This window comes from Plectropomus leopardus, chromosome 14, assembly GCF_026936395.1.
Source record: "Plectropomus leopardus strain MGB_pleo_1.0 chromosome 14, ASM2693639v1, whole genome shotgun sequence".
Classification (NCBI taxonomy): domain Eukaryota; kingdom Metazoa; phylum Chordata; class Actinopteri; order Perciformes; family Serranidae; genus Plectropomus; species Plectropomus leopardus.
Window position 1 is genome coordinate 30,375,596 of NC_142189.1, and position 13,911 is coordinate 30,389,506.

The 13,911-nt window shown below is 37.5% G+C and overlaps 1 protein-coding gene across 1 annotated transcript; it reads left to right on the forward strand.

Annotated features, from left to right (window-relative positions):
• Positions 1–1,873: 1,873 nt before the first annotated feature.
• On the forward strand, positions 1,874–13,689 carry gjb9a (gap junction protein beta 9a). Its single transcript, XM_042501032.2, has 4 exons — positions 1,874–2,064; positions 7,934–8,146; positions 10,575–10,876; positions 11,477–13,689. Exons 2-4 carry the CDS (start codon positions 7,976–7,978, stop codon positions 11,817–11,819), a joined length of 816 nt encoding a protein of 271 aa, XP_042356966.1. The 5' UTR covers positions 1,874–2,064; positions 7,934–7,975; the 3' UTR covers positions 11,820–13,689.
• The last annotated feature ends 222 nt before the right edge of the window (positions 13,690–13,911 follow it).

The window sequence follows — 13,911 nt, forward strand, 5'->3', positions numbered from 1 at the left end:
GTTGTTGTTACCTTCCCATGATTAAAAAAAAAAAAACAATGCCAATTTCCCCGGGTTTCAAAGGATTAAGTAAATAATTTGATTGACTTTACATCTTTGGAACACCTTTTTATATTCAGATTTATTTGTCCTCCAGGGATATTTGCTTTTACAGCCACTACAACATAGCAGCACAGAGTGACATACAGATATACCAACCAATATACGCATGGCAACATATAGCAACATACAGATACAAAGCATGTAGGGAACTTTCCCACAACATTGACTAACGTTACCTACAAGCAGCAATAATGTTTTTGTTTTTTTAAAGAAAACATTTTCAGAGCGTTTTATGAATGTTTACCAATTCAAATTATGTTCCTATAAGGTTAAATGCTCACTAAGACAGAACGCTATAACTGCAACACGGATGTTTTGGTGATGTTGAGAGGCAACAGATCATAGAATGTTCTTTTATAAAATGTTCCTACAATGTTACATGAGAACATAGGAAGAACGTTTTCAAAGCAACATTCAGAAAATGAGGATTTTTTGAAAAGGGGGTTTATGAGGTTTTTATCCATATTCCTTCATGTTTGAAATACAGGAGATTGCCATCAAAATGCCCCCAATTTGGAGAAGCAGGCAGAAGCACCAACACAGAAGCTAAGCAATGTACTGCTGAGGGTGGGGCCAGCAATAAAATGTATTTTAGCCACCTAAAAAAAGTCCCACCTAAAGCAATCAATATCAGTTTGAGTGTACGCTATATATTGAGAGTATTTACTCCTTTACCTTTCTGTCAGACAGTGATTTCCAAGGAAACTGAAACCTTTATATCGCTCTCTTCAAAGCCAGACTCCATTGAAAAAAACACTGATTTAACATCGCTGAATACAGGAGCTGCTGGTTTCCTGCTGCCTCAAGGAGTTAGTTTGTGTGTGTTATTGTGTGACTTTAGCATTTAAAGCGGTTAGTTCAGAATCACCAAAGTCACACAATAACACAAAATAAGTAACTGATTAAAGAAGCAGAAGGCCAGCACTTACTGTGGTCAGTGAGCTGAAATTACTGTTGTTGTCAGTGGAGTCTGGTGGCTTTGATAAGAGCATACATGTGGGATTGAAGCTGTTAATGGAGCAGGTTGTCTGATGGAAAGGTAAAGCAGTGGAAATATTCCCTATACAGCATAAACTTAATCTGTTGCTGATTTGTTTTGGTGGAACTTTTTTTCGGGAGCTAAAATCTATATATTGTTGCTGACCCCCATCCACAGCAGTAAATTGCTTAGCTTCTGTTTTGACACGTCCTGCTGCTTCTCCAAACTGGGGACAGTCTGAAAGACATCTACGCTATGTATCACACTGACTATGAATAAGTACCTCATAAAACCCCACTTAAAAAAAATCTGAACTACCCCTTTAATACACATGACTGCATTTTTCTGTTTTATTTACTGCTGTTAATTTATAGAAACAATTGTCACAAAAAGTTACTAAAACAGTTCAGTTCACTTCTGTTATTTAAATGTGATTTAATTCTGTTGGTCTGTTATCATGTTGATGTCATTACTGCTCACTGTTAAAACACATTTGCATTACTCCCCACGGGCCTCTGGGTAGTGTAACAACATAAAGGGTGTGGCATTTTTCTCTCTCTCTTTACTCTCTTTTTCCTACACACACACCCATGGACCCACACACACACATACTAACACACACACATTCTGATCAGCAGTGATGGATGTTTTGTCACCCTGCTCAATACAGCTCATGTGTGTTTCTTTACCTATTTATAAGGTGTATGGTTACATGGCCAACAGGGAGTGGAGTCTGACAAGACACAGCATGCAAAGTTTGTGTGTGTGTGTGTGTGTGTGTGTGTGTGTGTGACGTAGCAGCTGCTGAATCTGGTTTGGCAGGATTTCTGAGGGAAGGGCGAGAGAGCAGACACACAGAGAAAGAAAAAGCAGTGGAATACTTTTAACTACTTTTGACTTCACTTTCTTTAACTGTACTGCTGCTTTAATCTTCTCCTGCTGGTGTCGACACATTGGGCTTGGGGATTTGGCTTTGGTGCTAGGTAAGTTATTTTTTGTTGGATTTTCATTAATTTTGTCTCACATGTTTAAAGACAGGACTGAACGGTAAACAAAGACTGTTACCAGCTGTGTTTAAATTGAACACACGCTGAGTTACACTAATGCTGTGTTCCTTCTTTTCACCCTAACTCAAGGTTGTACAAGTAGGTATTTATGCAAAGATATGCGGAAAACCTTTAAAAGAGACACAAAGGGGATTCACTTCCCTTTCCTATGACTCAGACACAAGATGTTATGCAATCAGAATAAGGAAAAAGTGGTTTTCCATGAAGCCTAAACTGTAGATTTAGCACAGGAAAAGGCACCGTGGGATGTGGACCTCTTTAAAGTTAAGTAAACATTGCCACACACACACTGGTGTATATCAAGCAATCTACTTAAATACTATGCCACATGGTGGAAATGCCTGATTTAATGTTATCCTGTGATCAAAATAGCTTTCTGAACAGCACTGTTTACCATACCATGTATTTGCATGTTTTAATTTGTTCCTATATTCCTTCAAACAAACAACACAGGTCATTTTCATTTACATTTTCTACACTGACATTGGGTATTTGACCCTTTAAAACCTGAAAAAAAACCCCAAATTGGTTTGATTTCCTTTAAAAACATAGGGAGAGTGCAATGAGCAACTTGACAAGACATGGCCCAAAAATTAGTGAGAAAGTAATACACGAAAATTAAAAACATACTAAAATAAAAATAAATCAAAACAAGTGAAAAACAAGAAAATGACCTAAAAAGTCCGAAAAGTCAAAATATATATTTGCTTTATTTTATTTTTTATAATATTTTTTCTAACATAATTTTAAAATAATATTAGAGTTTTTTGGGGATATTTTCCCTATTTTTGATTATTTTCAAATTATCCTCCTTACTTTTCTAAAACTAATTTTTAAGGTAATTTTCTTGTCACATTGTACTAATATATTGCAATTTGTGCAACATTTTTTGCCAAGTTTGTTATTGCCATTTTCTTCCTGTTGATCCAGGTTTCAAAGGGCTCAAGCAGCTGTTACCTGTTGGAGGTTAAAAATATAAAAAATAATGTAAAATCTGAAATGGTCTCAACATACAAAGAGCAGGGGAATATGTGGCACTTATTGAACCAGATTTCATGTTAAATAAAAGTCATTGTCAGAGGACTATCGCCAGAAGCCTCACTGCTGCAAAAAAAACTATTTTTTCAACCTAAACTAAGTGACAGATTTTGAGAAATCCAGAGGTTAAAGTGTTAACACTGAAAAGTCCTCAGCGCTGAACCACTGCTGTTTACTCAAATCTAAATATTTCACTTGTTTCTAAACAGAGTGCGATTCTGCGCTGCTCCAGAAAGCAGCAGTGTAGAGGTCGTTGATAAGGTGGATGTACCACTACGCAGACAGGTAGATTCCCAAGAAGTGGGTATACGCTCCTGTATATTCCACAGGCTTTTTAGCATATACGTGTACTTATACTGCAAACAAGCAGAAAAAGAGGCGTTTATACCCTGCGTACCTGCGTATACCCTCAACTACACCACTGCCAGAAACAGACCTGTGGGTGGTGTTACAACCCAGCTAGCAATTTTTGTTTCTAAAAACCTTCTGAGAATGGTACAGTGCAACCACTGAATGTTTTCATAACGTTTTCAGTGGCAAGTTTTCTTTTGGTTCCCAGAACGTTCTTCTTAAAGTTGGGGCAACATTCTTTATAAACATCAAAGAAAAAAAAAAAAAAAAATATATATATATATATATATATATATATATATATATATATATATATATATATATATATATATATATATATATATTGATTTATTTAGTTAATATATCACAATACATTACATTACAAAAGGTCTGTAATCTCAGTCCTCAATAACATTTTCTGAATGTTACTTGAAAAAACGTCCTCATATAACACTGTGGGAACATTTTTATAGACCACTCTATGATCTGTCACCGCTCAACATCACCAAAACATCCTCAGAATGTTGCAGTTATAATGTTACGTCTTAGTCAGCATTTAACCTTAGAGGACCATTATTTGAAATGATAAACATCCTTGAAATGTTCTTTGAGCATTAGATCAGAGTGTCTTTTGAAAACATTTTTGCAGCTTGTAGGTAGCGTTAGCTAACGTTGTGGGAACGTTCACTGCTCGGTGGGAAATCACATATGGATTCTCTTTATGACCACTAATGTGGTGGGACTTCACTGTGATCACTGAGTAAAAAATGACCCAAAAAATACCTTGAAGGGACAGCACCCCCGCAAATCGAAAAATCTTATTTTTTCCTCTTAACTTCTGAGCTGTTTATCAATCTAGATAGTTTTGTTATGAGTTGCTGAGTGTTGGACATATCAGCCATAGAGATGTCTGTTGTCTCGCCAATATAACGGAACTAAATGGCACTTGGTTTGTGGTGTTTAAAGTGCCAAAAAATACATTTGAAAAACTCTATCCACAAATGGTTACTCAAGATAATCCACAGACCTTGTGATGATGTTTCATGTAGGAACTATTTTCTGTCGACACCTACCTTCCGTATTACTGTGCAGAGGGAAGCATGCACCTACTCATGGATGAAAGACTCTGTGTGATGATCCAGTTGGCTAGTGTAAAATAAGAAAAAGAGGTCCTGAATGAAACTGTTCACAACAAGATTTCTGTAGAAATCATTAAGTATTATTTTTTTACCATTATTTTATTTATTCATTTTGACACTTTGAGCACCACAAGCTGAGTGCCATATACTTCCATTATATCAGAGAGACGGCAGACATCTCTACAGCTGATATCTGCAAAACTTTGCAACTCACACCAGAAAATCCAGATTAACAAATAGCACCACAGGTAAGAGTAAAAATATGTAGTTTTGATTTTAGTGTTAACTGTCCCTTTAAATTCAACTTGATTACAGTTTTTAAATGTGTTCTGCCATTGAGTTTGTTATTTGACTACAGCAAACAGGAACTTGAAACACTGAATGAGATACACATTTTAAACAAAGTTGTATCTGTTGTTGTTTTTACACTAACTGAACTGGAAATTAGATTAGCACAATAGATAAAGGAGTGTTGTATTGCTATCTGTTTAATACCTGACACATATGGAAACCATGAGAGTTACATGGAGAACATTAGACTTAGTCTGCAAAGACAAAGATGGATTTGTTAAACACACACACACACACACACACACACACACATACACACACACACATCCAGATAATCTCAACTGTGTAACACGTGCTGGGAGATTTATGATTGAAGTTTTATTTATACACATTACACACATATATTCATTCACAAAGCTCATTTCCTTGGCACACATGCCAATGTTCCCACTGTGATCATTCAGCTGCAGCAGACAAGAACAGAAAAGCAGTGATGCTTACTGTTAAACACACACACGGCAGCTGTGTGGACAGAATTAACAGCGTCCACAATCGAGTGTAGAGACAAATACAGAATTCAGAAAAACACACAGCAAACAAAAATTAGAATTTTTTTGTATAGCACTATTAATACAAACAAACTGTAACACTAAGTGCTTCATACAGTAAAACTAGAATCAAGCTCGCACGTGTATGTGCACACATGTGCACGCACAAAAACACACACACACACAAACAAACATTTCAATAAAAACAATAAAATTAAAAGGAGTACTCACTAAAACCAGGAACTGAGGAGACGCTACCACAAGTGAGGAAATACCTGAGGGAGGACGAAACCTATAAATAAAAAGATAAACATTGATAAATACGTAATAAATAAATACACAAAGTAATAAATAAATGCTAAATTATAATAGTAATAATAACAGAGAAATAAGTAAAATACTCAAACTGTAAATAAGAGGTAAATGACAGGATAACGGCACAAAGTCAAATAATAAATTATTATGTTAAAAATAATGAAATGATATAGAAAGTAGTAAAACTGTGAAACAGACTAAAATGTTTTGATAAAAAGTCAATAGATCATTTAATTGCATTAAGTGCAATTAAAAGCCAAACTAAGATGGTAGGTCTTGAATTTGCTTTTAAAAATGTATTTTTAAATTATGGTGGAATTACAAGTTTTGTTCACTTTTTTATACAAATGCAGCACTTAAATACAACATGTGCAAACTGTGTGTCTGAATGCACACAATGTGGTGGAAACATTAAACACTAACTTCAAAATCCAGGGACAGTGAGGCTTACTGCATTTGCCATGTGATACCATGAGGCTGTTTTCAGTAGCAATTCCATCTTAAAGATATCGGCATCATTGTGTTACACTGCTGCCACGCAGATCTGATAACTTTAGAGAGCGCTTTATTATGTGACGCTGGAACAGAATTGAGGCAATTTGCTTTGTCAGAGTGTCACTCTGACAATAACAGCCATTTCTCTCAGCAGACATTCTGACGTGTCATATTAAGAGAAGCACAGATGTGACTATTAACATTAACAATAGCTTGAAAGGTCTCATTATAACTTTATTCGAGTCCCACATCCCTAAGAGCGCAATCATACTTTCACAAAGCACGTTGTTTCCTCTGCCAGGATGATGGAAGAGGGGGAGCAGTGGAATCACTGTCGGGATTTGATCTATTTGGTCCAATGACATTTCTGAAGTTATAAAGAGCAACACAATTTACCCTTTAAAATCTGAATTAACATCAGTTTCCTAGTGCTGCATTGAGACACCTTTCACGAGCTATTTAACCTACTTCATGCGCGAATCCTTTTAAAACAATGACGTCACCGTTTTCGTCTAAACATGGCCTTAGAGATTCATAACTATCCAAGTAATTCTATCAACTGTGAATAGATGTTCTCCTCTTGTTTAACATAGTGAATCCAATAGAGTCTGGGGTCTTTCTGTGAGATCAGTGTTAACAAGAGGAGACTCCTGCTGGGCTAGGAAGATGAGGATGGATGAAGGATGGAAACTGGAATCAACTTGATGGATCAAGTTGATTCCAGTTTCACATATTGGGTCTTGGCAATCAAGAAAAACTGATGTTAATAATCCTGAAAACAACTTTTAAAGCACTGACAAAGTCAGGAGGCTTTCAGCTCAATTATCCGTTTACATCAGTATAATGGTGAAACACATACACACGGAAAAAATCTGTTTCTAAATGTCACTTCTCTGAAGGATCTGATTCAATGAAATATGTCAAGCAAGCCCAGACAAGCTGTCTCAGATACACCAAGATGAGCTGCTGTGTCTCTATGTAACCTGCTTGTATCTGTTGGATCAGGCAAGATGTGGCTAATCCAAAACCATAGCAAGCCTACATTTGACATCACTGTGGTATGGAGTGAAACAAGTTAATCAGTTGAAACCTGAGCAATTTGGCTTAATTTCTTTTGAAAAACATGGTAAGAGGGCAAAAAGCCAATGAACAAAAATGCACCAAAAATTAGCAAAAAAATAGAGTAAAATAAATTACAAGGAAATTACCCGAAAATAAGAAAAAAATAAAATAAAACTGAAAAAATGACCGATTAATAATGTGCTGACAAAAATACATTTTAACCAGATGTTTTATCATTTTTCGTTTTTTCTTTTCTTTTCTGTTTTCCTCAGCTAATTTTCAGATTATTTTCTCGTCACTTTTTTACTCTTTTTTTCATGACTTTTCTTGCCCAGTTTCTCATGTATTTTTCTGTGTTTTTGAAAGATACCAAACCAATTTTTCTCAGGTTAAATGCTGGAAAAATGCAACACAAGAAAACTGATGTCAGACTTGGTGTTAAAGGGTTAAAAGCACCACTGAAGCTAAAAGCACGCAATAGTAATTCAGCTATGATCTTCTCTGAAGGACGTGGAAACATAACCCTTGTTTCTGTCTCTTTGGCAGGGTGCTCTTGTGTGTATCGGCCAGGCCAGTGCAGCCACAGTGATGAACTGGTCGGGACTGGAGAGTCTGCTGAGTGGAGTCAATAAATACTCCACTGCGTTCGGGAGGATTTGGCTGTCCATGGTGTTTGTGTTCCGTGTCCTGGTGTTTGTGGTGGCAGCACAGAGGGTTTGGGGTGATGAGAGCAAAGACTTTGTTTGTAACACTCGACAGGTAAGATCAACATGTGGACGACACTATTTTTTTCTGTGCGAACACTTCTGTAGCCACGACATACCACATAAAAATTATGCCAGTATGTGAACTGATTTGTTCCTTACTGGTTTGTTAGTTGGCTCTTACTTTTTTTATTTTTATTTTCACACTTTATAGTCGGTGTGAAGATCTAAGGACACAGGGATGTCATACGCTATAAAGCCATCTGAGGCAAACTGTGATTGTCACAATGGACTTTATAAATAAAACTGACTTGACTGACATGTTCAAGGTGTATTGTGTAAGTTCCAGCCACCCAGACCAACTGAGTAGGGGGCAAAATTTCACCCTTTAAACGTTGGTCTACTACTGTGTCCATACAACTGCAATATACAGTAATTAGTTATAGATAAAGGCAACTCATAACTGACAGCAGAGCAAGAATACAGCGGCCCAAAATAAGGCTGCTGTCTTCTGTTCTTCACATGTGGCGTTTGTGTGTATAATTTACTTTATAGCTTTTTAGCTTAGCTGAGTTTTAGCAACGCCACAGTAACAAGAGAACAGTCACATCACCCTTTTGAAAAGTTCATGGTGAACTGTAAGCCCACAGTTTCAAAGCAAGTTCAGCATTAAACTGCACCCTTTACTCTCCAAAAGCTGTCTAAAGCGCTGGAAAGCCACACCAATATTTACTCTCGTTTTGCATATTCTTACATTGCTTCTTTTCTTTGTTGCTGAACGTTGCCTCTTTGCAGGAGCTGCTTGTGATTGGGATAACAGTTTTCTAGCAGCTTCTGCCATCGCTGTGATTCTTACACACTTATTCACTGAGACTGTAACTTCACTGTATCCATTGGTTCTATGCTACTGCTGGCTTAATTTCTTCAGTCTCTCCTGCGGCTCATTAGAGGCTGCAGTGACTCACTAGCACCTCTCAGGCCAGGATGTATTATTACAGAAGCGACGGCTAGTCCCTGGCTGCTTAACAGTGGATATCTCCGCAGTACAATACATAGGCATTTTGGCCATAACGTCAGAGGTGTTACTTATTCACACTCTGTTGGTAGGGTTTATTCATTTTTTGAATGTTTCAAACTAAAATTACGGCCAGATCTTACATAATGCACCTTTTCAAAAAAGAATTCCACTGATTTTAGTTTTAATATCAGTTTACTTGTGACTCAACCCATGAAAACAGTAACATCTGGTGTGGCTGTTGAGCGTGCTTTCGAAAATCTGAGTGAACATCCTCAACAATGTCATCAGGGTTATCCTGGAAGCAAATTTGCAAATCCTTGGATAACAAAGGACTGGCTTTCCTTTCTCTCCCTGACTGACAATTACTTGTTGCCTTCATAGGTTGGATTGGTTAGGTTTAGGCAGAGGAGTGGGATTAGTTAGGGTTAGAATGCCAGGGTAAGTCAATCAGAGGCAGAGTTAGACGGGTTATTACTTTAACAAACTTTGAGAAATTGGGGGTTACTTTTAGGCACAAAAAAACTACTTCCATTCATGTTTGAAGAAGCCCTGTCACAGTAAAAGTTAACTGCTTTTCCTGCCAAGATCCCAGCAAATGCCTCATGGTCAGGGTTAAAAAACAACTGTTTTTTGTGGCACGATCTTTATTGCTATAAACACAGCAAGGGGTTGCTAAAAAAAAAACACCTATGTTTGGGGGCAAAAAGCTGCTAGAAACAGTGATGATGACTCACTAAAAAACAACAGCTTATATTGTTGGTTAGTTTCAAACAGTGGTCTGCAGCATGGCAGCGTCTCATCTAGGAGTCACCAACCATCCTCTCCACTTTCTGTTGAAAGAATCAGCTCATATATTACATTTAAGAAATGTTGATATGATTCCTATGAAACATATAGATGTAACATATCTGAGGTTTGCTCAAGCATACAGTTCAATGTCAGCACAAGGTAACTGGTAGTCCATCATCACTATTTATTAAAGGCAATATTTTAATAATATTGCTTTCTTTTAGTCCATAGCTCGTTAACATAATAGAAATATACAGCAGAATGCTCATTTTATAATTGTCTTCTAGTCTTTCAGTGAAAAGTACTGCTGTTGGAATATTTCTCTCTTTTTGTTAAGGTTTCACTATTTCCCAGATTCCCGAAAAGGGCTGCAGCTTAGATGCATTGTAATATTTTACCTGTATGGTGGCATTATAACCTTTATCAGATCCTCCAGATGATATTTAGTTATGGCAGAACTATGGTTTTGTTTTGTATTCATCATTTTGCGACAGTTGCATTACCTGTGGTAGGAAACAACAATGTTGTCTCTTTGAAACTCCAAGGTTCCTTGTTTTTATCTCAGGCACAAATACAACAACCTGTGCTATTACTCATTTTACCCATCTAAAATATTACAGTCATTATAGAAAAAGCTATTGCAACACATTTTTTAAAAACATATATTGTTTTCCAGCCTGGCTGCACCAACATCTGCTATGACCACATCTTCCCCATCTCCCACATCCGTTTGTGGGCGCTGCAGCTGATTTTTGTCACCTGCCCGTCTCTGATGGTGATGGCTCACGTCAAATACCGCGAAGGAAAAGACAGGAAGTATGTGGAACTGCACCAAGGCTCTCACCTGTACGCCAACCCTGGCAAGAAGAGAGGGGGTCTGTGGTGGACCTATCTGCTGAGTTTGGTCTTCAAAGCTGGATTCGACACATCATTTCTTTACATCCTCTATCGGATATACCATGGATATGATCTGCCTAGGTAATGCTCATATCATGCTCAGAACAAGGTCACAGTGGCCTCGACCTTACCCCCAAATTTGAGTCAGGTCATCCGTGAGTTCCAAGTGGACGTTTGTGCCAAAATTTAAGAAATTCCCTCCAGTTGTTCTTGAGACATCCCGTACATGAGACAGATGCAAGGTCACGGTGACCTAGATCTTTGTGAACAAATTTGGAAAAAATCCTGTTAAGGCGTTTATGAGATATCACTTTCATGAAATGAGACATACATAAGGTCGACATGACCAGTTCAACCTTGACTAAAAAAGGATGTTTATGCCAAATTTAAAGAAATTCCCTCAAGGTTTTCTTGATATTACTTTCACTAAAATGAGATGGGTGTAAGGTCACAGAGACCTTGACCTTTTACCTTTCAGTATTGAAATCTAACTAGTTGATTCTCGAGTCCAAGTGGATATTTGTGCCAAATTTAAAGAAATTCTCTCAAGGTGACAGGAATTTGGATAGACGGACAACCTGAAACCATAACGGAAAATGAAAATTAGAAAGTAGCAGAACTCACTCTACTGAAATTATGTTTTTTTTCCTCCGTTTAATCTTGTCTACTCTTTTCTTTCAGGTTATCCAAGTGTTCCCTGGAGCCCTGCCCCAACACCGTGGACTGCTTCATCAGTCGTCCAACGGAGAAAAAGATCTTCATGTTGTTCATGGTTATTTCCAGTGCGCTTTGCATCTTCATGTGTATCTGCGAGATGATTTATCTCATCGGCAAACGCATCTCCAAGCTGGTAAGCGTGCGCCATGACAATGAACGCATCCTATTCGCTGACCATCATGAGTTAACCAACATGGCACCGCCCAGGTCCCAGTATTCTAAAACTGATCCAAGGCTGTCAGACAGCCAGCTCAGTTTAAACAAGAGGGAGAAGATCAGAGAAGGAGGCATCAGCACGACCCTGTAGGACTCAGGGTGTCCAAACCACAGGTTCATTCTGTACAGGTGGCCAAATGACAGGACCAGAAGTCACCTGATAACGATATTAAAGCAAGACTGATTTTACTGAGATTTTAACTGTGTATTGTGATCCTGTGACCCAGCTGATCATGAAACATTTGTGACTTTCCGTTGGACGGCCCTCCAACACTGGCTGGTTGTTTGCTGTAGAACACTGTAAAAAGAAAAGGACTGCTGATGTTACTATGTCCGGATGTCACATTTCTACCTTTGTACCAGCTGATAGCTGACAATACAAAGACAGACATCCAGGAGCTGGCTTTTATACGTGTTGTGATATTGCAATTGTGTTTGAAGGCATTGCTGCTTGATTGCTGTTGATCATGATTCAGTGTCAATATGTCAGGTATGTCACATTACATATAACACCTTACTGTAAGTATGGTAAATTGCAGCACTTTTCTTGGTATCTTCAGAGCTGTTAATAGTTTTTTTAATTGTGTGACTGAGAAAAGGCTTCCGCTGCTGTGTTTGTTCATGCTTTTTTTTTTTTTTCAACAAAAGGGACCAAAATGTCAACAGGGATTTGCTGAGCTGATGCCCAGAACAGTGAAATTTAACTCTTTTTGTGAGCTTAAGTTAATTATGTTTTGGTAACAAGTTATGATATTGTTTGCGTAAGATAATAGGCAAACTTGTGCACTGAAAATAAAAGTTATTATATTGCTCGCACAAGCAACACATTCTCATCCCAAATCATCAAATACCGCAGTTTTGTCAGTGGATCTTCATGTCCAAATATGACATGCTAGGTACTGCCAGTTTAGTTCAGTGCTCTGCTGTCTTGAGGGGGGATAAAATGATTTAATGTTGTGGCTCTTCTACACTTTCCAAATGTTATCAGACTGAATTGATCAGCTTCCCAACATTGAAATAAGTCATGAAACAAGCCATTTTGAAGGGTTTATCACATGATAAAAATAAATAAAAATGCTTCCATTGATTTACATACATCTCTTTTACAATGTAAGTCAATAGGAAAAGGTATTTTTGGGCCCCACTGTAAGAGTTTTTTGGCAATACTAACTGCTGCCAGCCAGTGTATTTCATACCACCACAGAGAATGACTGTGTGCATCAGCCTCCAACGCCGATGTCCACTGACAAAGCAACAGGATTTAAGGGGGTTGGTTGTTGCCCCCTGCCTCCAAAACTGAATCCGTCCAGGATGTATCATACTGCTGTGCCTCTTTGTTTCTTTATCTGATGCCGAGATCACTGACATGGTATTTGACGAGTATGGAGTGAGTAGAGGATCCACAAGGTAATATTTTGTGCAAACAAGGGAAAAAAGACACACTGATTTAATTCTAACATAAATTGGGGTACTACCAACTACTTGGGGTCAGGGAGAATTTTTGCCCAAATATTCATTGTAATGAAAAATAGGACTTATTTTTAGTTATTTTTAGAAATGTGTCAATATCAGATAAAAAGATTCATACAATATTTTTTATGACTTAGAAAAAAATACTTTAAGACATTTTAAGACAAATCAAGGCCTGCTTTTTAGATTGATTAATTCAACACCTTTAAGACTTTTTAAGGCTCTGCGGGGACCCTGCTAGATTTGAATATTTGCTGAGAGGATATTTCTAACCAGTTTGTTGTACAGGCTGGGCACTAGCTGAGCTGGTGGAGTGATGTTACAGGACAAGGTCATTTATACTTTTATCTTTGGTTAAATTCTCTGAGAAAAAGCAGGTTATTCAACTGGAATATCATGATATGGTCCAATATTTTCTTTTACGACTTGCTTTTATTGACCCATGCAGTTATTCTATATTTGATTGTCTGTAAATTAAAATGCTAAAAAGCGCTGTGACTGTTTTTCTTTGCAGAAAACTCTATTCTATTACTGTATGTTTCACCACAGATATGCAGGGCAGGTGATGCTGCTCCCAATATCAGAGACAGGAAAGGCCTCTAATTTAGCAGTAGGTGTTAATAGAGAGATTCATGTTACATTTAATATTGTAAGTATATACTGAGTTTGGTGTCTGTAAGTTAAAAACCCAAGAAATTCCTCAACAAATGCTT